Consider the following 25,870-nt stretch of genomic DNA (forward strand, 5'->3'; position numbering starts at 1 on the left):
CAATTCAATGGCCGAATGAACTCCTGCACTGTAGGGATTTTACAACTCAAATATTAAAAATGGTCAGCATGGTGGCACAGTGGTTAGCACTGCTGCTTCACAGTGCCAGAAACCTGGGTTCAATTCCCAGCTTGGGTCACTGCCCGTGCGGAGTTTGCATGTTCTCCCCAAGTCTGCATGGGTTTCCTCCAGGTGCTCCGATTTTCTCCCACAGTCCAAAGATGTGTGGGTTAGGTTGATTGGCCATGCTAAATTAACCCTAATGTTGGGGAATTAGCAGGGTAAATGCGTACGGTTATGGGAATAGGGCCTGGGTTGAATTGTTAACAGTGCAGCTTCAATGGGCCGAATGGCCTCCTACGCTGTGAGGATTCTATGATTCAGTTAAATTCAATGGGGAGACAATGGTCCAGTGGTTTTATGGCTAGAATATTACTCCAGAAATTCAGCTAATGTTCTGGGGACTCGGATTCGAATCCTGCCATAACAGCTAGTGGAGTTTGAATTCAATAAAAAAAAATCTGGAATTAAGAACCTACTGATGACCAGGAAACCATTGTCGATTGTTGGAAAAACCCGTCTCGTTCACCAATGTCCTTTAGGAAAGGAAATCTGCCACCAAACAAGAAAATGCTGGAAAACCTCAGCAGGTCTGGCAGTATCTATAAGGGGAGAAAAAAGCTGACGTTTTGAGTTCAGGTGACCCTTTGTCAAAGCTGAGGAAATCTGCCATCCTTACCTGGCCTGGCTTACATGTGACTCCAGAGCCACAACAATATTGATTGACTCTCAACTGCCCTCCAAGGGCAACTAGGGATGGGCAATAAATGCTGGCCAGCCAGTGACGTCCATGTCCCAGGAATGAATTAAAAAAAAATCGACTCATAACAGATTGGATCGCCTGGATCAGGCTGTATATCTGGTTGTTTCCTTCTCATTGGGATCAGATCCACAGCTCAATCTTGCCTGTACACATGTGTAAGTGTCCGAAACAGCAAACTTAATCCGGTTTTATTATCAGGACTGTGAGTGGCTGCGGTTGGAAAGGGGGAGGAGAAGGAAATATTGCGTTGTCCACCAATCTGCAACCTGTCCATTCAGCCGGGCGCTGTCCACAGAGCGTGGTGCTGAAAGTTCCTCCGATCCCACAAGCGGAGCAGGGGAGCTCTGTCCGATCACCTACAGCCCTCCCCGCTCCCCCCCCTAGCCCTCCTCTTCCCCTCCTCCTGCAAGCGGCGGCGAACTCCTCCAACCCGGCAGCATGGCTTTCATGGTTAAATCCATGGTAGGGGGGCAGCTGAAGAACCTGACGGGGGGCCTCGGGGGCGATGACAAGGGCGAGGGGGAGAAATCGGAAGCAGCAGCGCAGGGGATGACGAGAGAAGAATTTGAGGAATACCAACGGCAGCTAGTGGAAGAAAAGTAAGTGTCTTTTTTTAATCTTGTTGAATTTCTGAAAACCCAAGACAGCTGAATGCTCCCAAACTGAAAATCCCACAAGTACAATCACACAGAATTGAAACTGCTTTGATAAATGGTAAGAATTAAAAGGCGAATTTACTTTTCATTCACCTCGGTTCTAGTGTGTACTAATCGAGACGCCAAGAACCTCCTTCTCAAATGTTACACACCTTTCAAAAACCAACGCTACCATCCTAATAATATAGTCAACGAGTTATCTAAGAATGGATACCAGGATTTAAAAAAGTATTGGGATTCTCTGTCAAATTCATTTTCCTATGGAAACGATTTACATCACAGTTTAAGGAGTGGGATTTTTCGCAGTAACTTTAAGGCAGCATTAATGTAAGTCGACTTGTGACAGTAAGTAAGCTTTACATTCGTAGGAAAATTGCCTTGCTGTGGTCATTCAGTCGGGCGCTGTCCAGATACCGTGGTGCTGAAACTTGCAGCCTGTGAATCAAAAAACGAAAGGATCATTGAATTAAGGCTTAAATATTTTCACCATTGGCCAGCGCCCGCCCAGTGTGCCAAAAACCTTTTAAAACAAATCTTGCAGCATTTAAAATGTGTTTCTTTTTAGTACCATCTCTTAACTTCCTATAAGCTGGAAAATCTTTATCAGAATTATAGTTTAAAGTTTATTTATCGCTGTCACAAGTCAGCTTATATTAATAGTGCAATGACGTTACAATGGTTAGCACTGCTGCCTCACAATACCAGGGGCCAGGGTTCGATTCCTGGCTTGGGTCACTGTCTATGCCCAAGTCTGCATGTTTTCCCGTGTCTATGTGGGTTTCCTCCAGGTGCTCTGGTTTCCTCTCACAGGCCGAAAGATGTGCTGGTTGGGTGTACCGGCCATGTGAAATTCTCCCTCAGTGTATCCGAACAGGTGCTGAAGTGTGGCAACTAGAGGATTTTCACAGTGACTTCATTGCAGTGTTAATGTAAGCCTATTTATGACACTAATAAAAAACAAAATAATAAATGAACTATTGGGACACACTGAGGGAGAATTTAGCATGGCCAATGCACCTAACCAGCCCATCTTTCAGGCTATGGGAGGAAACTGGAGCATCCAGAGGAAACCCATTCAGGCATGGGGAGAACTCATGGGAAGACTCCACTCAGAGAGTGATCCAAGCTGGGAATCAAACCCGGATTCCAGGATAGACTGTTACTACACAGAAGGTGCCATTTGGCCCTCTATATCAGTGTCAGCTGTTTGAAAGAGCCAACCAAACTGTTTTCATGCTCACAGCACCAGGAAGCTGGGTTCAATTCCTGGCTCAGGTCATTGTCTGTGCAGAGTCTGTACATTCTCCCCATGTCTACATGGGTTCTCTCTGCGTGCTCTGGTTTCCTCCCACAGTGTGAAAGAGGTGCTGATTAGATGTATTGGCCACGTTAAGTCCCCCTCGGTGTACCTGAACAGGCACTGGAGTGTGGCGACTAGAGGAGTTTCACAGTAACTTAATTGCAGTTTTAATGTAAACCTACTTGTGACACCAACAGATAAAATTAAAACTTAAACTTAACTTAAACTTACTAGCCCTGCAAGGACATATCCTATTGACCTTTGAAAGTTCTGCTGGAACCTGCTTCCAACTCTATTTGAGGTTTTGTGTTCCTGATCGTCACCTCCATGTGTATGTGTGTGTGCGAGTGTGTCTGTATATTTTTGTTTTGCCAATTATTTTAAACTTCTAATGCTGACCCACACTCCAGAAGAAACACTTTATCGACATGCATTCTATTACAGCACTTACTGTTATGAAAGCCTTATGTATCTGCAATGTTCTAGGAAGTATTTTCCGTACCCAAGACCTTGACTTACTTCATAGAATCCCTACAGTGCAGAAAGATATCATGCAGCCCATCGAGCCTGCACCAACAACAATCCCACCTAGTCCCTATCCCTGTAACCCTACATATTTAGCCTGCTGATCTCCCTATCACTGAGGGCAATTTAGCATGACCAATCTAACTAACATCTTTGGACTGTGGGAGGAAACCCACGCAGACAGGAGGGAGAACATGCAAAGTCCACACAGACTTTCACCCAAGGCTGGAATTGAACCCAGGTCCCCGACACAGTGCTGGCCACTGTGCCACCTTGCTGGTTGAAGTATGGACTGCAGATTGTAGAATCCCTACAGTACAGAAGGAGGCCATTCAGCCCATCGAGCCTGCACTGACAACAATCCCACCCAGGCACTATCCATATAACCCCACATTTCATTATCCTTCTAGTCCCCCTGACACTTGAGAGCAATTTGGCATGGTCAATCAACCTGACCCGCACATCTTTGCAGGTATTTAACCTTTCCTCTATAAATACATTTTACTCTCCTCCACAATGCAATTGCAGTGCTGTTTTATCTGTTCACCTTTCCTCCCAGGATTTACACATCCCATCTTCCCCTAGCAAACCAACACGTACAAAGCTATTTTTCACCTAGTCTTCCGGTGTTCCGGAATCAGCCGATGAAATATCTAACACATAAGTTAATTTTCTGACTCCTCGAGGTGTGATATTGCCTGTATTCTGTCTTCAGTTACTCAGCTTAGTGGTTTTATAATTCATTTGTACAAAGCTATATCCATTCAAGTGTTTCATTCAAATAATCCATGCGATATCCCCTGTAGAGTAAAACAGGGGCTGCAGATAGGTGCAGATGTGCATGTGCAGAATAGATTTCTGATGTGACATAATTTGGTGTTGGTATGGGAGGTCAAAGATTACATTTTAATTAAATAGAATCATTCCACATTCTCAAAGAGTGCCAACCACTCAGCAAGGTTTATCCGATACATTTCCAGCAGCCCCTGTTTAAAGCTATCAGTTTGATATGCATGAATCACAGGCCTTGGTGATTTCATCTGAAACACAGATGGATTTCTGAAAAAAAAATCCTGTAGCTTTAGAATACGGAAACATGTGTGTCCCATCGAAGAACAGTACAGCACAGGAACAGGCCCTTCGGCCCACCAAGTCTGTGCTGATGCAGATGCCTCTCTAATTACCAGAACCAATAGAAGAGCAATGATTTCTTAACAAGTCCTACTCAATCCATACTAGGTCAATGACAAATTTACCAAAAACTAAAGTATGATTGTACATTGTGGCTAGCACTGCTGCCTCACAGTACCAGGGACCTGGGTTTAATTCTGGCCTTGGATGCTGTCTGTATGGAGTTTGAACTTTTTAAAATTCATTCATGGGACGTGGGCATCGCTGGCTGGCCAGCGTTTATTGCCCATCCCAAGTTGCTCTTGGAGGGCAGCTGAGAGTCAACCACATTTGCTGTGGTCCGGGAGTGCCATGTAGGCCAGACTAGGGAGGGATAGCAGATTGGGACGGCATGGTGGCAGAGCGGTTAGCACTGCTGCCTCACAGCGCCCGGGACACGGGTTCAATTCTGGCCTCAGGTCACAGTCTGTATGGAGTTGGCACATTCTCCCTGCATCTCTGTGGATTCCCTTCGGGTGCTCCGGTTTCGTCCTACAGTCCAAAGATGTGCAGGTTAGGTATTTGACCATGTCAAATGTGTCAGGGGGATTAGCTAGGGTAAATGCATAGGGTTATGGGGATAGGGCCTGGGTGGGATTGTGGTTGGTGCAGACTCGATAGGCTAAATAGTGTCCTTCTGCACTGCAGGATTCTGTGATTTGCTTCTCTAAAGGACATTAGTGAACCAGATGGGTTTTTCCGACAATCAATGAAGATTCAAGTGCAGTAGCTCCAGCAAGAGGGAAGGTGGGGTGGGCATGGTAGCACAATGGTTAGCACTGCTGCCCCACATCTCCAGGAACCTGAGTTCGATTCCGACCTTGGGTGACTGTCAGGTAGCACATGAATGGTTTCATGAGCATCAGTAGATTCTTAATTCCAATTTTTTTTTATTGAATTCAAATTTCACCGTCTGCCATGGGTGAGATTCAAACCTGGGCACCCAGAACATTAGCTGGGTTTCTGGATTAATAGTCTAGCGATAATACCACTAGGGTATCATTCTCCCTGTGTCAGCATGGATTTCCTCCGGGTGCTCCAGTTTCCCCCCACAGTCCAAAGATGTGCAAGTTAGCTGGACTGGCCATGCTAAATTGCCTCTTAGTATCCCATGTATTGGTTAGGTGGATTAGCCATGGTAAAATGTGCAGGGTTACGGGGACAGAGTCTGGGAGAAGGCTTGGATAAAATAATCTGTCAGAGTTGGTGCAGACTTGATGGATCAACTGGTCTCATTCTTCACTGCAGAGATTCTATGATTAAATTCTATACATAAAACAACTAAAACTGCACCCCAGCCCATGCTGATAGCTAGCAAACCAGTTGACGTATGCTGAATATTTATTGTATGTCTCAGTTACCGGAGATATGGATGTTATAATGTCAGCGTTATGTTATAATTCACTGTTATGAGGTGGGCAGTGAGTCCCTTGTAAGGCATTGGGAATTTTTTTTATTTATTTAAGTTAGCTGTGGTTCAGGAATCACACGGAAGCCAGATCCAGTAAGGATGGCAGATTTCCTTCCCTAATAGTTTCATCATTAGACTTTGAATTATATGTTTTTATTGAATATAAATTCTGCCGTGGTGGGGTTTGAACCCTGGATCCCTGGATTACTAGTCTAGTGACAATACTACTATACCATCACCCTCCTCTTGGGGGAGGCTTTGTTTGCCAACACTCATTTGTTGTGATCATTGTTGAATGGTTGCCATTGGATTGAGGAACTGGAGGTGGGAGATTAACTCCAGATAGAAGAATCAAGAAGTTGCCACCAAATGGTTCATGTATGTTAGACAGTAAAATGGTTAAATCTTCTGGTGTTGGGTGTCTTGTCTTGGCTAGGGGACAGACACCAACGATAATGAGTTGGTGAGCTGAAAGGCCTGTTCCTGTGCTGTACTGTTTTGTGCATGGAATGGGTGAAGATTATTGAGTCATAAAATGTTACAGCACAAGGGGAGGCAGTGGCTAGTGATATTATCATCGATATTGTCAATTACTCAGGGGCATAGGTTAAAGATAACAGAGGAAAAGTTTAAAGGTGATGTGGGAGGCTGGATTTTATTTACACAGAGGGTGGTAAGTGCCTAGAACGTGCCGCTAGAGGAGATGGTAGAAGCAGATACAATCGTTTAAGAGGCAGATACACAAATAGGCAGGGAATAGAAGGATATGGACCACATAGAAACAGAAGGCTTTAGTTTAGAAAAGCCTCATGTGTCGGTGCAGGGTTGTGGCTGAAGGGTATATTTCTGTGCTGGACTGTTCTTTGTTCTGGACTAGTAATCCAGAGACCCTGGCCAATACTCTGGGGACCCAGATTCGAATCCCATTAAGGCAAATTTGAATCCAATAAAAAGTCTAACGATGACCCATTGGCGATTGTAAAACAAAACATTAATAATAAAATCTACCATATTCACCTAGTCTACTTGTGACTTCAGATCCATAGTAATTTGGTTGACTCTCAGATGCCCTCTGAAGTGGAGGGCAGTTAGGGATAGGCAATAATCCCCAGCCACATTCAGTAAATTAATTCCCTTCAAAAAGAGGCCCTTCAGCCCATCGTGTCTTGGCCAGCGTCAAGAACTCTATCTATTCTCATTCCAGGATTGTCCTGGGTGCCTCAGAGGGTGACTGGTGTGAGCTGCTTGGCTATTACAGGGAAAAATGACAGTTCTTCCTTCTGTCCCGACCTCACGTTTACTCGATTCAATATTCAAAGATGTGGACTCAATTGCCCTCATGGGATTAACCAACGCTGCCCAAGATTCTAGCTGTCCAGGGTCTGAGCATTCGAAGGGGATATGTGGCTTGAGGAGTAGTTCTGGTCTCTGTACGCTGTGACTGTTGCTTAATCTGGACCACTGTTTAATTCGCGTTACACCATCCTTAATGTCCAATCAATTCAATAAAGATTCAAGTGTAGTGGGTCCAGCAAGAAGGGGGAGGGGGGTGGGCATGGTAGCACAGTGGTTAGCACTGCTGCCCCACATCTCCAGGAACCTGAGTTCGATTCCGACCTTGGGTGACTGTCAGGTAGCGCAATGATTAGCACCGAAGGGATTTTCACAGTAACTTCATTGCTTTGTGACTATAAGCCTACTTGTGACCAATAAATGAATAAATAAATAAATAAAACTGCTGCCTCAGACTGCCAAGGGCCTGGGTTCGATCCCTGGCTTGGATCACTATCGGTGTGGAGTTTGCACATTCTCCCCACGTCTGCATGGGTTTGCTCCCACACTCCAAAGATGTTCAGGTTAGGTTCATTGGCCAGGCTAAATTCTCCCTCAGAGTACCTGAACAGGAGCCGGAGTGGGGACTTTCACAGTAACTACTTGTGACTAATAAATAAATTTACACACTGTCTGTGTTCAGTTTGCATACTCGCCCCTTGTCTGCATGGGTTCCCTCCTGTTTCCTCCCACAATCCAAAGATGTGCAGGCTAGGTGGATTTGTCATGGTAAATATCTCCTCAGCGTCCAAAGATGTGTGGTTTAGATGGGTTAGCCATGCTAAATGTGTCGGGTTACAGGTATAGAGCAGGTAAAGTTTAAAATTTATTTATTAGTGTCACAAGTAGGCTTACATTAACATTGCAATAAAGTTATGTGAAAATCCTCTAGTTGCCACACTCCGGCACCTGTTTGGGTACACTGAGGGAGAATTTAGCACGGCCAATACACCTAACCAGCTCGTCTTTCAGACTATGGAAAGAAACCGGAGCATCCAGAGGAAACCCACACAGACACATGGAGAATGTGCAAGCTTCACACAGACAGTAACCCAAGCCAGGAATTGAACCCATGTGTCTGGTGCTATGAAGCAGCAGTGCGAACCACGGTGCCACCATACTGCCCATGGTAAAATACTCTATCAGAGTTGGTACAGCCTCAACGGGCTGAATGGCCTCCTTCTGCACTGCAGGGATTCTATGAGATGTGTCCTCTAACTTAAACATATGGGAGTTTTGCTTTTGGGTTGACTGAAAGATTCACATTTGCCTGATGTAGAGAGATCACAGGAGGCAAGTCAAGAGAGCCTTAGCTCTTCAGTGTTCCAATCTATAGAAAGGCCGTCTCAAAGCTACTACTCCTGGACTTGTTGAGGTCTTGTTTTAACAACACAAGTTAGAATACCTAATGCAAAGCTCACAGAATTGCGCCCTCTCCTGTTTGAGCTTGCTGCTTGCCTTCTTTGCAATGTCAAAGCCTAGGTGAAATATTTCATTTGTACATTGCTGTGAATACACGTGCTTCCCCCTTCCTCATCCCCCCCCCCATTGAGCTCCTGAGGTTGGGAAGTGCAGGGCAGTTAACACTTTTATTGAAGTGAATATCTGGCAACTCACAATGGTTTCAAAGTGGTTGTGTTGTGATTCAATAATCAGAAGGCTTCAACAAATAAACATATCTGTATCAATAGATTTGGTCACCACTGGTGAACTGTCCAAGTATTATTACAAACATTATGGGGGGGGAGTGATTCTCCCATTCCGACCCACATGTGCCGATTCACAGGATGTGTTCCCGATACATATGCGTCTCCCACAGAGTAAAAAGTCTGACAACACCAGGTTTTAGTCCAACCTATTTATTTGATAATATACTCACAAGCTTTCGGGATTAGCCCCTTCGTCAGGTGGATGGAGAGTTCTGGCCTCAGACAGAGCATACAAAGCACAGACAGTTTAGAGATTACTGATTAGAATGCGAATCCTTACACCTAACCTGCTGTTCAAGACCTGAAGTGGCTGATAATGTGAGTGGAAGGAGCACTGATCACAGTTTAAAGAGATGTGTATTGTCTCAGACAGTACAGTAAGTGAGGTTTTGCAAACCCAGGCAAGTCCCACAGAGAGCAGGCATAGTTGGGACCACGCTGGAAACCAGCGGGAAGACCAGATAAGTCTTTTTAAATGTGATTATCGAGGCGAGGACTGAATTCTTCAGACCCGATAGCATCTCCTGCCTCACTCCAGTGGGGGGGTTAGAGTAACCCCCCACTTGTGGGCAACTAGCGAGAGACCCTTCTGGAGTGAAGTGGGTGGGGGGGGGGGGGGGGGGGGGGGGCAATCCAGGCACCCCCCACACCCCACCCCCTACCTCCCCAGGGGTCAGGTGGCAGGGATATGGTGTTCTCTGGGCATGGGCACGCTGCCACTGTCAGCCTGTGCTCCCCAGCACTGCCCAAGGGGCAAATGTTTAACAGCAAAGCCACCGATAGTAAGATTTTTGCACGTTCAAGAGTGAAAAGGTTACTCCCAAATATCAGCGTGAAGTCTGAAACAATATTTTAATCGTGCGGTTCCAGCCAAAACCCCTGTTTTGCATATCAACATATTTTGGCATGCGTTTTAATGATTAATTATGGAATGATTTTTCTTGGAGTTGGAGTGCGGAGCTATTCTGGAATGTGCTGCCAAGTTAAGGCAGACACGTTAGCGACATTTAAGACTTATCTGGATAGGTCGATGAACAGGCGGGTATAAAGGGATACAGGCGGTTGGTCTGGACAGGACAACGTGATTGGAACAGACCTGGTGGGCTGAAGGGCCTGTCCTTGTTCCTTAACTCAACAGTGGCAGTGCTGGAGTCTTGGGACTGTAAAAAGTCTGACAACACCAGGTTTTAGTCCAACCTATTTATTTGATAATATTCTCACGAGCTTTCGAGGGGTTACCCTCTTCGTCAGGTGAATGGAGAGTTCTGGCCTCAGACAGAGCATATAAAGCACAGACAGTTTAGAGATACTTTTTACTGTGTTTACGCCAGTCCAACGCCGGCATACCCACATCACGTCTTGGGACTGCACAGAAGGAGGCTATTTGACTCATGGTGTCTGTGCTGGCCCAAAAATCAGCCCCACCAGCCTAGTCCCACTTCCCAATATTTGGTTACAGCACTTGAGGTTCATATCCAGACACTTTTTCAATGAGTTGAGGGTTCCTGCCTCTCCTTCCCTTTCAGGCAGTGAGTTCCAGATCCCCACCACTCCGTGGCTGAAAAATTATTTTACTCATTGCCCCTCTAATCCTTCTCCCAATCATTTTAATTCTATTGGCCCCTCGTCACCGACCCCTCAGCTAAAGTGAACAGGCTCTTCCCATCCATTCTGTCCAGATCCCCCTCAATTTTGTACACCTCAATCAAATCTTCCCTCAGCCTGCCCTGTTCCAAGGAGAACAACCAGAGAATCCTTACAGCGCAGCCAGGTGCCATTCGGCTCATCCAGTCTGCATCAACTCTCTGAAAGAGTATCTTACCCAGGCTCTCGCCTCTGCCCTATCCTCATAACCCTGCTCATTGTAAGTGGCACGGTGGTTAGCACTGTTGCCTCATAGCACCAGGGACCTGGGTTCAATTCCCGGCTTGGGTCACTGTCTCTGCCGAGTCTGCACGTTCTCGTTCCGTTCCGACCCTGGATAACTGTCGGAGTCTGCATGTTCTCCCTGTGTCTGCGTGGGTTCCCTCCATGCGCTCCGGTTTCCTCCCACAGTCCAGGCTCACTTGATTGGCCATGCTAAATTGCCCCTAAGCATCCCAAGGTGCATGGGCTAAGGGGATTGGAAGGTAAATACGTGATGTCTTAGGGATAGGACTCTGTTGGAGAATGGGCGTAGACTAGATGGGCTGAAAGGCCTCATTCAGGACAGTAGAGATTCTATGATGTGTGGGTTAAGTCAATTGGCCATGCTAAGTTGGCCCTTAAATGTCCCAAGATGAGTGCGATGGGGGATTAGTGGGGTAAATTCATGGTGTCACGGGGGTAGGGTTCTGTTGGAGTGTCAGTGCAGTCTCGATGGGCTGAAAGGCCTCATTCTGTACAGTAGGAATTCTATGATGTGCGGGTTAGACCATGTTAAAAGTTGTCACTTAGTATCAGGGGGATTCGCAGGGTAAATGTGGGGGGCAAAGGGGATGGACCCTGGTGCATGCTCGATGGGCTGAATGGTCTCCTTCTGCATTCATGGGATCCTATGAGAGTCTGGAAATAACTCATGTTTCTGCAGTTTATTTTCAGACTTCTTACAGCATCGTAAGTATGAAGTTAGTAAGAGGTGTTATGGGGATATGATGACTGGGAAAGATGCCAGCATTTAATTTAATAATGAGATACAAGTCATTCACTCCAAGCTATCCTAAGTTGAGACATAAAATATCCTCACTGTTGACCAAATGGCACACTTGTGGGTTTTGAAATATGCTGTGCCACACCATGTACCTAATTAGAAAGCTATAAGTATAATATCAGGATTCAAGCATTGATTTATGCAGAGCAGTATGATGCATTGGATTTTTTCATTGGCTACGATGGGATAAAAAATTCTTAAAGAATTGTCGTGTTAGGGGCGAGAAATGACCATTACAATTTCACAGGGACCCGGGTTCGATTCCTGGCTAGGGTCACTGTCTGTGTGGAGTCTGCATGTTCTCCCCATGCCTGCATGGGTTTTCCCCGGGTGCTCCAGTTTCCTCCCACAGTCCAAAGATACACATGTTAGGGGGCAGTGGTGTAGTAAATATGTGGGGTCACAGGGATAGGGTCTGGATAAGATGCTCTGTCAGAGAGTCGGTGCAGACTTGAGGGGCCAAATGGCCTCCTTCTGCACTGTAGGAATTCTCTGTTTCAACGAGTTCCCGATTAAGAAATCATAGAATCCCTACAGGGTGGAAGGAGGCCATTCGGCCCAATGAGTCTGCATCGACACTTACCAGGCTCTATCCCCATAAAACTATCTCCGTAATCATGTGTATTTAATAGAATCATAGAACCCTATAGTGTAGTGTTTTCCTCTGCTAATCCCTCCAACCTATATATATGTATATCTCAGGACACAGTAGCACAGTGGTTAGCACTGCTGCCTCAACGCCAAGGACCCGGGTTCAATTCCCAGCTTGGGTCACTGTGTGTGTGGAGTTTGCACATTCTCCCCGTGTCTGCATGGGTTTCCTCCCACAATCGGAAAGATGTGCTGGTTAGTTGCACTGACAGGAACAGGCGCTGGACTGTGGCGACTAGGGGAATTTCACAGTAACTTCATTGCAGTGTTAATGTAAGCCTTACTTGTGACTAATAAATAAGCTCTAACTTTACACTTAAGGAGCAGTGTATCATGGCCAATCCACATAACATGCACACCTTTGGAGTGTAGGAGGAACACAGTAAGTAGTTTCACAATACCAGGGTTAAAGTCCAACGGGTTTATTTGGTAAGAAAAGCCACTAGCTTTCGGAGAGCTGCTCCTTCGTCAGGTAAGGACGAAGTCAAAGTATCCATGGGAGAAAGCCAGAGTACCTGGGGGAAACTCTCACAAACATGAGGTGAACGTGCAAACTCCACACAGACAGTTCCCCAAAGCCAGAATTGAACCTGGGTCCCTGACACTGAGGCAGCAGTACTAGTCACTGTGCCACTGTGCACCCTTAATTATACTCACGGCAAACACAACATTGAAAAAACCTTTTATAAAAAATGTATATAGAGAAGAGGCTCGCAAGGAGCAACCTGTCATTTTGAGTGAATAGTAAGCTCCATAGGGTGCCAGTATTCATTCAATGGGCCAAATGGCCACCTCTTGTGCTCTCTATGACTCAATGCCATGTTGCTGTCCCTCCTTCGTCTTTCACACATCACCTCAGCTGATGGACCAGTGGATAATCCTGGAAATGGGAGACACTTATGGTGAGCTATTAAAAGTATCCTTTGTTTCCATCTTCAAAACAAAATTTCAAACAGAAAAATGTTTAAAGTTTTTTATTAGTGTCACAAGTAAGGCAGCAGTGCTAACCACTGTGCCACCGTCTCATCCATTGTGTGTGCAAGAGTTTAATTTAATAAATGGGAAACCAATTGTCAAACCGTTTGGGACAGAATTTTAGCACAGTAGTCAGCACTGTTGCCTCACAGTTACAGGGACCTGGGTTCAATTCCCGGCTTGAGTGACTGTCTGTGTGGAATTTGTAATTCTTCCCATGTCTGCGTGGATTTCCTCTGGGAGCTTGGTTTCCTCCCACATTCCAAAGATGTACAGATTGGGTGAATTGGCCATGCCAAATTGCCCCTTAGCGACCCAAGATGTGCCAGTTAGGTGGATTGGCCATGGTAAATTGCCTTTTAGTGTCCTGAGATGTGCATGTTAGATGGATTGGCCATGCTAAGTTGCCCCTTATGTTCCAAGGCATGCTGGTTAGGGGGACTAGTGGGCTAAATACAGGAGGTTATGGGGATAGGTCCTGGGTAGGATGCTCTGTTGGAGAGTTGGTGGAGATGCAGTGGGCTGAAATGGCCTCCTTCTGCACTGTGGTGATTCTATGATTCAATCACTCTGTGTGATCATTGATAAGTGGAGTGGGCAGTGAAAAATTGCGGTCAATGTGGTCTTTAACAAACTCAATAGTCTATTCATTTTTTTTCAAAATGGAGTTCTGAGCTTGACACCAGCTCAGTTCCCTTAATCTTGGAGGCTGGGAGGGTGACGCTGGGACTGCCAACCCAAAATCATCACGCTATGTTATACAAAGAGTAGGAGGACCAATCCACCTGATTGGCACCCATAAAACTCAGGCCCACTTCTCCTCCCAGTAAGGTTCAGATAGTGCTTAAAAATTTATTAGAATGTTAGAACAACAGAAAGTATATTCCTATCAGGACAGATTAGCTGGACAGGAGTTCTTCGTTCAAGAGCAGGGAAGACTGGGGAGCACCCTAATCACAACATTTAAGATTAGGCGGCATGGTGGCGCAGTGGTTAGCAGTGGCACCAGGGACCTGGGTTTGATTCCCAGCTTGGAGTCTGCACTTTCTCCCGTGTCTGCTTGGGTTTCCTCCAGATGCCTTGGTTTTCTTCCAAAGTCCAAATGACGTGCTGGTTTGGCACATCAGTCATGCTAAATTCTCCCTCAGTGTACCCGGACAGGCGCCGGAGTGCGGAGAATCGGGGATTTTCACAGTAACTTCGTTGCAGTGTTAATGTCAGCCTACTTGCGACACTAATAATAAATAAACTGTCGGGGTGCTCTGAGGGAGAACTTAGCATGGCCAATGCATCTGACCGGTACATCTTTCAGACTGTGGGAGGAAACCCATACAGACATGGGGAGAACTCCTGGGAAGGTTCCACACAGACAGTGAGCCAAGCTGAGAATCAACCCGGTGTACCTGAACAGGCGCTGGAGTGTGGCGAATAGGAGATTTTCACAGTAGCTTCATTACAGTGTTAATGTAAGTCTACAAATAAATAAACTTTAAGAAAACCATGAACATGCTTGGGCAGTTGTGGTAACTGGGATAGATAAATTTAAGTGTAAACAAATGAGGAAGAAATGACTAAAAGGATATGTTGATGGGGCATGATTAATAAGGGTATGGGGAGGATTATATGGAATATAAAGACCTGAATGGAACAGTGGCTTGCTCCTGGGCTGTTTATTCCTCGTATTAGAATGGAACTGACAGGACAGATGTAAATCGGTATTCTATCCTGGGGCACAGTCTAATTTATTGCATCAGAACAACACACAAGATTCTCCTTATACTTTCTTTAAAACTGTCGGAACTGCTAACTATAGATATCACATGGCTCTAAATATATATTTAATTACAGGATGGAGCGTGATGCCAATTTTGCTCAAAAAAAGGCAGAAAGGGCAACATTGAGAACACATTTAAGGGACAAGTACAAGCTCCCAAAGGTAAGCGATTTATTTTCGCACTGGTAACAATGTCAATAAGCTAATTTTGTTCCATTAACTGGAGCTTATTCGGATAATATCGTCATGTTACCACTGTTCAACTCCACGGGTAATACATTCTAACCTGTGCTATTGCTAATGTATGTACTTAATATCCTCCAGTTAAATTTCCCTCTGCGCGTTTTTAATATTAACTGCGATAGCTGGAAATGAGAAGCCCCCCACAAGTCTTTTAGTTTAGAATTCCTGATGGACCTTGCTTTAGGTTTATTGAGTGATGTACTCCCTCAGAAGAGCAACTCTTAACACGGACCAGTGACCGCACGGTTTTGAAAAAGAAACAACAGCTTTTAAAAGCAAAGCTGGAATGAACCAGTTCGGTCCTCCTGAGACAATGAGGGGCATTCATGATCATTCATTGCTCCACTATCTCAACTCAGCATTTAGCTTCATATTGCCTTTCATTCTGTTTCTTTACCTGATGGGTCGTTCCAAATGTTTATGAACCCGCTGAGGATTTTATTTTTAAAACCAAATTGATTTTTAATTAGTTTTTCAATAATTCAACACTGCCCCACGAGGCGCACGCATTGCATTTTCATATGAGAATCCCTACGATGCACAGGGAGGTCATTCAGCCCATCGTGAAAGTAAGCATGCAGGTACGGCAGATGGGAAAGAAGGGAAATGGCATGTTGGCCTTCATTGCGAGAGATTTCGAGTTCAGTTGCAATTATACAGGGCCTTGGTGAGGCCACACCCAGAGTATTGTGTACAGCTGTGGTCTCCTTTTCTGAGGAAGGATGTTTTTGCTCTCGAGGGAGTGCAGTGAAGGTTTACCAGGCTGATTCCAGGGATGGCGGGACTCATGTATGAGGAGAGATTGACCAGGTTAGGGTTGTTTTTGCTGGAGTTCAGATGAATGAGGGGGTTCTCAGAGAATTCTAACAGGACTAGACAGGGTAGATGCAGGAAGGATGTTCCCGATGGTGGGGGAGTCCAGAACCAGGGGTCACAGTCTGAGGATTCGGGGTAGACCATTTAGGATGGAGGTGAGGAGACATTTCTTCACCCAGAGAATGGTGAGCCTGTGGAATTCATTACCACAGGAAGTAGTTGATGCCAAAGTATTGAATGTATTCATGAGGCAGCTGGATATAGCACTTAGGGCGAATGGGATCAGAGATTATGGGGAAAAAGCAGGATTAGGCTATTGAGGTGGATAATCAGCCATGATCGTGATGAATGGTAGAGCAGGCTTGAAAGGCCAAATGGCCTCCTCCTGCTTCTAAAAGAGCATCCCCTCCTCCCCCCTCAGACCATTCTCTCCATCCTATCCCCAAGCACTTACTATGTTACCCAATCTAGGCATCTTTGGAGACTAAGGGGCAATTTAACATGACCAAGTTAAAGTTTATCTATTAGGCTTACATTAATTAACACTGCAATGAAGTTACTGTGAAAATCCCTCGGTCGGCACGTGATCGGGTACACTGAGGGAGACTTTAGCACAGCCAATGCACCCTAACCAGCACGTCTTTCGGACTGTGGGCGGAAATCAGAGCACCCGGAGGAAACCCACACAGACACAGGGAGAACGTGCAGACTCCACACAGACAGTGACCCAAGCAAAGAATTGAACTGGGTCCTTGGTGCTGTGAGGCAGCAGTGCTAACCACTGTGCCACTGTACCTCTGTAGTTGCTTATTGACTAATTGTACATAGTGGGTGATAGATTGAATGACCCAGTAAAATGGCCAATGATGTTGATTGCTTTATGCCCATCACACGGCACAGAAGAGGCTCTTCAATCTATCGGGTCTGCACCAACAGGTGAGGAACACCTGACCTCCCACCTAATCCCATTTACCAGCACTTGGCCCACAGCCCTGAATGTTTTGATGTGCCAAGTGCTCATCCAGGTACTTTTTAAAGGATGTGAGGCATCCCGCCTCCACCACCCTCCCAGGCAACGCATTCCAGACCCTCACCACCCTCTGGGTGGAAAACCTTTTCCACACATTCCCCCCAAACCTTCTGCCCCTCACTTTGAACTTGTGACCCTTCAACGAAGGGGAACAGCTGCTCCCTATCCTCCCTGTCCATGCCCCTCATAATCTTGAACACGTCAATCAGGTCGCCCCTCAGTCTTCTCTGCTCCAACGAAACCAACCCAAGCCTACCCAACCTCTCTTTATAACTTAAATGTTCCATCAGAGGCAGCATCCTGGTGAACCTCCTCTGCACCCCCTCCACTGCAATCACATCCTTCTGATAATGTGGTGACCAGACCTGCAGGTAGGGTACCCTACCCATGTAGGGTCTAAGTAGGAGCCCTTTTTTGTTCCAAATGCTTATAAAATATTATTAGTTTATTAATAAACTTGAGATAAAAAGGTAGCAAATGGGAGGAGTAGACCATAACTTCCTTCTAGCCTGTTCAACCATTCATTAATATGATGATATCATCTTTGCCCCCTCCACTTTCTCACAATGCCAGGGACCCGGGTTCGATTCCCAGCTTGGGTCACTGTCTGTGCGGAATCTGCACGTTCTCCCCGTGTCTTCGTGGGTTTCCTCCGGCTGCTCTGGTTTCCTCCCACAGCCCGAAAGACATGCTGGTTAGGTGGATTGGCCATCCTAAATTCTTCCTCAGTGTACCCGAACAGGCACCGGAGTGTGGCATCTGGGAGATTTTCACAGTAACTTCATCGCAGTGTAAATGCAAGCCTACTGGTGACACTAATAAATAAACTCAAAAACTGTAGCGATCAAGCGACCTTAATCAATTGGGCCCATGGGCTGACGAATGGCAGATGGAGTTTAATTTAGACAAATGCGAAGTGATGCATTTTGGTAGATTGAACCAGGACAGGACTTACTCAGTTAATGGTAGGGCACTGGGGAGAGTTACAGAACAGAGAGATCGAGGGCTGGAGTTTCATAGCTCCTTGAAAGTGAAGTCACAGGTGGACAGAGTGGTGAAGAAGGCATTCAGTATGCTGGTATCATTGGTAAGAACTTTGAATACAGGAGTTGGGATGTCTTGTTGAAGTGGTACAAGACATTGGTAAGGCCACACTTGGAATACTGTGCACAGTTCTGGTCACCCTATTATAGAAAGGATATTATTAAACTAGAAAGAGTGAGGAAGAGATATACTAGGATGCTACTGGGACTTGATGGTTTGAGTTATAAGGACAGGCTGAATAGACTGGGACTCTTTTCTCTGGAGCGTAGAAGGCTGAGGGTTGGTCTTATAGAGGTCTATACAATAACGAGGGGCACAGATCAGTTAGATAATCAATATCTTTTCCCAAAGGTACAGGAGTCTAAAATTACACGGCATGGGTTTACGGTGAGAGGGGAGAGATACAAAAATGTCCAGAGGGGCAATTTTTTCACACAGAGGGTGGTGAGTGTCTGGAACAAGCTGCCAGAGATAGTAGTAAAGGTGGGTACAATTTTGTCTTTTAAAAAGTGATTAGACAATTACATGGTTAAGATGGATATAGAGGGATATGGGCCAAATGCGGGCAACTGGGATTAGCTTAGGGGTTTAAAAAAAGGGGCGCGTGGACAAGTTGGGCCGAAGGGCCTGTTTCCATGCTGTAAACCTCTATGACTCTAACCTGCTCAGCCATTCAATAATATTATTGAACGTTCTGATCTTTGCCCCATTGACGTTGCTAACCGTTCCCCATAACCCTTGATACAACAACACCTGATTACCTTCTGGTTTATATACAGTTGGAGCTTAGTTACCCAGCTAACGATAATCAGTTTTGAGGCCCAGGAGGAAATGCGTTGGGAACATGTCCACTTGGTTGAAAAAGATAACAAGCACACTGACATTTATGTGAGATTCCTGCAGTGTTTTAATCAAGCGTTAACCCATTCAATGAGGTTCAACACCTGTTAAAATAGCAGACAAAGGATTTTGGATGAAAGTAGTTGCTTGTACCGTATAGCATGGTCACAACCCACTGCTGCCAGGATAAGGCGAGGAGGAACAGTGGGTGGGATTTTACGACCTCACTTGGGTGAGAATTGTAAAATCTCACCCATGACCAATGGAGGATTCTATTCTGTGAGGCAGTGTGTGTACCACGGCTTTGACAAAGGGTCACCTGGACTCGAAACGTCAGCTCTTTTCTCTCCTTACAGATGCTGCCAGACCTGCTGAGATTTTCCAGCGCTTTCTCTTTTGGTCTCACAGTGTAAAATGTTTTAAGCGAGTTGACACAAAGGCTATTAAACCATTATATGATGTCACCAGACTATTTCTGTGATGTGAGAAAGCGGAGAGGATTTCCAAGAAGATTATGCATGTTGACACAGATATCAAGTTTCTCCAAGTTCCGCACACGTGAGGACGGCCTCAACTGGGATCTTGGTTTTATATCACACTATCTGTAACCCTATGATTTGCCTGGGCTTGCAAAATTTCACTAACTGCCCTAGTTTGAGACAATTCACACCTCTTTAACCTGTGCTTAACCCTCTCTCTACTCGCATCGTCTGCACCTGTAAAGACCTGTTAGTACTTGCATTCCAATCATTATCTTGTAATTGAGTTTGTGTCTATAAATGCCCTGTTTGTGAACCCAATTCTCCATTCACCTGATGAAGGAGTGGCGCTCCTAAGGCTTGAGCTACCAAATAAGCCTGTTGGACTTTAACCTGGTGTTGTGGGACTTCCTACTCAGCCCACCCCAGTCCGACATCTCCACATCATACTTCTGTGATAATTGTTGTAGCCCTCACTCGCCAATGACGAGTTGACTTTTACAACCCCCAACCAGGCCAATCTTTATCCCTTAGTTAACATCACCAAAACAGATTATCTACTCGTTATCTGTTTGTGGGAGCTTACTCTGCACAAATTAAGTACAGCATTCCCTACGTTAGGCACTGTGGACACACTTGGCCATGGCAACTTGTGCGGCAGTTCCAGTAGTTACACTAGATGTCCAGGAGAATGATAGCACTCACTTAAGAGCATTAAGCCTTAAGGGACCGAAACAATGAGATGGCCCCTGATACACATACTTAAGGGGAACAAAAATGTGGCCATTAGTCAGGTGAGTTTATGTTCTTTGCCACAGCCTGCTTGCACGCCACTGGAGAAATTCTGAATAGGTACTCAACACATGCCAATTACATAGCAACAAAATGAGAAGAATGAGGAAACTGCTACTGTTTATTTAAGCTTAAAATACAAAGTTTTGTAAACTTATGGGTTGCCAAAAAAGTGTTACTTAATACGCAACATTAGTTGGCACAAATGCTTTCCTTTGAGAAAAAGTAAAAGTGGGAAAAAGTATTTTCCCACTTTTAGCTTTGACAAAGGGCCATCTGGACTCGAAACGTCAGCTCTTTTCTCTCCTTACAGATGCTGCCAGACCCGCTGAGATTTTCCAGCATTTTCTTTTTTGGGTTTCAGATTTCAGCTTCCGCAGTAATTTGCTCTTCTCTTGGGAATCTTAGCCTTGACGCCAATGTTCAACTAATAAAGCAGCACGGTGGGTGTACCTACAGCAGATACAGCAGTTCAAGAAGGCAGATCACCACTCCCTTCTTGATGGCAATTTAGGATGAGCAATAAATGTTGCCCATGCCCTTGATGCTCACATTTTTGATTTGATTTATTATTGTCACATGTATTAGTATACAGTGAAAAGTGTTGTTTCTTGCACACTATACAGACAAAGCATACCGTTCATAGAGGGCATGGGGGAGAAGGAAAGAAGAAGGTACAGAATGTAGTGTTACATTCATGGCTAGGGTGTAGACAAAGATCAACCTAATGCGAGGTAGGTCCCTTCAAAAGTCTAATGGCAACAGGGACGAAGCTGTTCTTGAGTCGATTGGTATGTGACCTCATATTTTTGTATCTATTTCCTGATGGAAGAAGGTGGAAGACAGTACGTCTGGGACGTGTGCGGTCCTTGATTATACTGGCTGCTTTGTCGAAGCATAGGTGGGAAGTGTACACGGAGTCAATGAATGGGAGGCTGACAGACTAGGCTTTGTTCATGACTGTTTGTAGATTCCTGCGGCCTTGGGCAGAGCAGGAGCCATACCAAGCTGTTACGCATCCAGAAAGAATGCCTTCTATGGTGCATCTGTAAAACTTAGTGAGAGTCAGAGTGGACATGCCGAATTTCCTTAGCTCTCTGAGAAAGTTGGTGGACTTCCTTAACTGTAGCGTCGGCACAGAGGGACCAGGACAGGTTGCTGGTGATGTGGACACCTAGGAACTTGAAGCTCTTGACCATTTCCACTTCATCCCCTTTGATGTAGACAGGGACGTGCCCTTCACTACCTGAAGTTGATGAGTATCTCCTTTGTTTTGCCGACATTGAAAGAGAGATCACATCCCATGGAAGTAACACATGAACCCTACAATGATGGATTGAGTTTGTTCATTTGTAACTAGTCAGGAGTTTGAACAGATTTAATGAGCTTGCAGTTATTAAAAAATCATGTTGTGTTCTTTATTGCTTCTTTGTGAGATCCTCTTTACTTCTCTCTGGCTGTGGACTTGAATCAGCTCCATAATTAAACGGCCATCTTGCAAACCTTCCCCCACTGACTATTTTTTTTAAAGCTGATCTGGGGTTGGGGATTTTTTTATCTCTCGTAGAATGCCATCTGTCCGTTGCTTCAGACCATTAATCCTTTCAATGTAATTAAAATGAAAAGTTGCAGGATCCTGGACTCATTCATCTGAGACACTGTCAGATTAGCTGGAACACTGACCTCAATTTTAACACCCACCCCTTCCTGATGGGAACCAGTTAAGATGAAAGTGTTGGGGGAGGGAGGGGTTCACCGATCCTCATTTGTGTCCCAGTCAAATCAACAACTTTGGAGAGGAGGGAAAAGACAAGTGTCTTAAACAGCTGAGATTCTCCTGGCACAGAGCCGCTGCTCTGAGCTCCTCAAGTCTCTCCTGCCCCAGAATGCAACACACCCAATTGTGGTCATTCTTGAATTCTTCCCCTTCTCCCAAACTCGATGCCCTGCGGGAGGTAGCGATTATCAGGATGACGTAGGTGAAGCTTAGAAAAAACTTGAGAATCGCTGAAAAAGAAACACGTTTACGGGCATCCCCCATGGCAACCAATCAGAATCCACTTGCTGATGTATTTAACTCTCAACTGCCTTTGGGTACCAAGGGATGGGCAATAAATGCTGGCCAGCCAGCGAGGCCCATGTCCCATGAACGAATTAAAAAATAACAATCAGCACCCTCTTCTCAAGGCATATCAAGTTGTCATCTCCCCCGACATTGACTTTCTGGCAATTGGCCTGATGAGTGCATGACGAAAAACTTTGGCGAGTTGTCTTTTTTTTAAGCCATACTCAAGTGGTGCGCTTTGCCAGCGATGACTTTGGGAGAATTCAGATGAGCAGTGCTGTCGGCAAAATGGAGAAAGAGAGAATAATACCTTCCCCTGTTTAAAAAAAAAACTTCCTCAACAATCGAAGGGAATATTTGAGTTTGTGGGAGTGAGCATTGTGGAGGGGGCATGGGATCTTGCTACTGAGAGATTAATTAAAAGATAGTCCAACACCTGGAGCAGAAACAATCTCAACCTTGTTATTCGACCTTGAATGTCAAATTGAACTGATGTGGATAGTAATTTACTGGGTTCAATCCTTGTCAAGACAAATGTTGTCTTGTTTGGTCTATTAATAACCAGGGCAATTAGCTTCTTGCTCTCCTTACAGCTGTTGGTATGTAATCATGTATGTTTGTACGTAAGGAACTGGCTGTGTCAAATCAGACAACGCACAAAGTCCGTGACAGGCAGAGAATGAGCCTTTGGTGAGTCAGGATTTGAAGGTGCAATGAACATTTCGATGATTATGTCTCCCCCCCCCCAGAGCGAATTGGATGAGAACCAGATCCAGCTGGCTGGCAGCGATGTGGAACTGCCCAAAGAGTTGGCCAAGATGATTGAGGAGGACAATGAGGAGGAGGCAGAGAAGGACTCTGTGTTGGGGCAACTGACCAACATTCAGAATCTTGACCTTGACTCCTTGAAAGACAAGGCCCAAGCAACCCTGGAAGACTTCAAACAAACGGCAGAGAAATGTTGTATCATGTGAGCCTAAAACCAAACAGGACTGCTTATCACAACATTCACAGCCACACAAAGGAAAGATTGAGAGTTCCAGCTGGTGGCACAGTGGTTAGCACTGCTCCCTCACGGTGCCGGGGTCCCGGGTTCGATTCCCAGCTTGGGTCACTGTCTGTGCGGAGTCTCCCCGTGCCTGCATGGGCTTCCTCTGGGTGCTCCGGCTACCCCCCACAGTCCGAAAGGTGTGCTGGTTAGGTGCTAAATTCTCCTTTGGTGTACCAGAGCAGGCACCGGAGTGTGGTGACTGGGGGATTTTCACAGTAACTTCATTGCAGTGTTAATGTAAACCTACTTGTGACACAAATAATTAAGCTTTAACTAGACAGTGATCTGATAAACAAAAACGTGATACAAAGCAACTGCAGTTTGCAAAACTTTGATGGCACAATTCGCACAGTAGGGAATGATTCATAAGAACATAAAGAATAGGAGGAATAGACCATTTGGTCCCTCCCAGCCTGCTCCGTCCCACAGTTCAATCATGGCTGATCTTGGGTTTCTTGAAGTTTAAAGTTTATTTATTAGTGTCACAAGTAAGGCTTATATTAACACTGCAATGAAGTTACTGTGAAAATCCCCCAGTCGCCACGCTCTGGTGCCTGGTCAGGTACACTGAGAGAGAATTTAGTACCTAACTAGCAGGTCTTCCAGACTGTGGGAGGAAACCGGAGCACCCGGAGGAAACCTGCGCAGACACGGGGAGAATGTGCAGACTCCGCGCCGACAGTGACCCAAGCTGGGAATCGAACCCGAGTCCCTGGTGCTGTGAGGCAGCAATGCTAACCACCGTGCCACCCCTCTCCATTTCCCCTCCCACTCACCCTTAATTCCCCTCGAGACCAATACTGCCCCAGCCTTAAGTGTATTCAACAATTAAATGTATTCCTATAACCCTCTGGGGGTAGAGATTTCTGCAGATTCACAATCCTTAGAGTGAAGTAATTTTTCCTCATAGGAGCCCTGCAGTGCAGAAGGAGGCCGTTCAGTCCATCGAGTCTGCACCAGCAACTATCCCACCCCAGGCCCTAACCCCACGACCCCACATATTTACCCCGTTAATCCCTCTAACCTATACACCCTGGGACACTAAGGGGCAATTTAGCACGGCCAATCAACCTAACCCACACATCTTTGGATTGAGGCAGGAAACCGGAGGAAACCCACGCAGACACGGGGAGAATGTGTGGAGTTTGCACAAACAGTGACCCGAGCCAGGAATCGAATCCGGGCCCCTGGAACTGTGAGGCAGCAGTGCTAACCACTGTGCTGCCGTTATCTTAATCCTAAATGATCCTGAGTCTGTGCCCCCATGTTTTAGGTTCCCTCACCAGCAGATCTAACCTCTTAGTGTCCACACTATCAAACCCCTCCAGAATCTTGTAGAATTCTGGTTTATTCTGACCTGAGCTCTCATTTGCTTTCCAATTCCCATTCTCTTCATGCATCTAGTGGCGCCCTAAGCAGTCTTTCACACATTTCCCTACCTAATCATTCCCAGAACAGGTCACTGGTTTGTCACTGGGGGGCTTATAGCTTGGGGGGTTGGGGTTCACCACTCCACATCAAGTGTGGCTGACTAGGAGTCTCTTATTGCCAGCCTTTGGCATGTTTGGAACGAATTGCAGTTTGACATTCAACCTCTAATCATGTCATGGAGGCACCTTAGTTTAGTTTGTTTATCAGTGTCTCAAGTAGGCTTAACAGTGCAATGAAGTTCCTGTGAAAATCCCCTAGTCGCCACACTCCGGTGCCTGTTCGGGTACACTGAGGGAGAATTTAGCACGGCCAATGCACCCTAACCAGTGCGCCTTTCAGTGTGTGGGAGGAAACCGGAGCACCCGGAGGAAACCCACGCAGACACAGGGAAAACGTGCAAACTCCACATAGACAGTGACCCAAGTCGGGAATCGAACCCGGGTCTCTGGAGGTGTGAAGCAGCAGTGCTAACCACTGTGCCACCTTCTTCAATCGTCAAGTCCTGGGGTGGGACTCAAACCCAGAGCTTCTGGGTTAGAGACAGGGACACTAACTCACTGCGCCACAGGACCTCATCTGGTTTCCCTTGATTCCAATATGTAATTTTGTAAGACCAGGTGCAGTATAGGCTTGAGTAACTGAATATGTGATATAAATCCAGATGTTACTCCCTCCCCAGTTGCCCCAGTGCAATTCAGTGTCAGAAAGGGTTCGTTGTGAGAATAATGGGCACATGGTTAACTTTATCTAGTTGCACATTGATTAGTTCTTTTGCACTGCAGGCTAGTTAACAAAAACCACAACAATAGTATTGGATCCTTCCCACTCTGCCCACTTGTAAAGGAGATCTTTCTGTAAATACAAATGCTTGTTAGATTGTTGATGCCCCAATTCAATGATACAGGAGAATTTTTCTTTCTTAGGTTTTGGGTGTTCCTGGCTAGCGTTTGTTGCCCATCCCTAATTGCCCCTTGACCTGAGTATCTCGCTCGGCCATTTCACAGGGCAAGTCAACGTCAACCGCATTGCTGTGGCTCTGGAGTCACATGTAAGCCAGACCAAGC

At 45.7% G+C, this 25,870-nt stretch overlaps 1 protein-coding gene across 1 annotated transcript; it reads left to right on the top strand.

Annotated features, from left to right (window-relative positions):
• Window positions 1–1,021: 1,021 nt before the first annotated feature.
• cplx3a (complexin 3a) lies at window positions 1,022–23,494 on the top strand. Its single transcript, XM_080216094.1, has 3 exons — window positions 1,022–1,422; window positions 15,090–15,177; window positions 23,074–23,494. Exons 1-3 carry the CDS (start codon window positions 1,262–1,264, stop codon window positions 23,296–23,298), a joined length of 474 nt encoding a protein of 157 aa, XP_080072220.1. The 5' UTR covers window positions 1,022–1,261; the 3' UTR covers window positions 23,299–23,494.
• The last annotated feature ends 2,376 nt before the right edge of the window (window positions 23,495–25,870 follow it).

Source organism: Carcharhinus amblyrhynchos, chromosome 32, assembly GCF_965287045.1.
Source record: "Carcharhinus amblyrhynchos chromosome 32, sCarAmb.v2.hapA, whole genome shotgun sequence".
NCBI lineage: Eukaryota > Metazoa > Chordata > Chondrichthyes > Carcharhiniformes > Carcharhinidae > Carcharhinus > Carcharhinus amblyrhynchos.

What these genes read in the sequence shown, in the direction of transcription:
- cplx3a (XM_080216094.1), top strand. Translation starts at nt 1,262, where the DNA reads ATGGCTTTCATGGTTAAATCCATGGTAGGGGGGCAGCTGAAGAACCTG. An exon ending in CGGCAGCTAGTGGAAGAAAA is followed by an intron (nt 1,423 to 15,089) that starts GTAAGTGTCTTT and finishes ATTTAATTACAG; the next exon opens with GATGGAGCGTGATGCCAATT. An exon ending in ACAAGTACAAGCTCCCAAAG is followed by an intron (nt 15,178 to 23,073) that starts GTAAGCGATTTA and finishes CCCCCCCCCCAG; the next exon opens with AGCGAATTGGATGAGAACCA.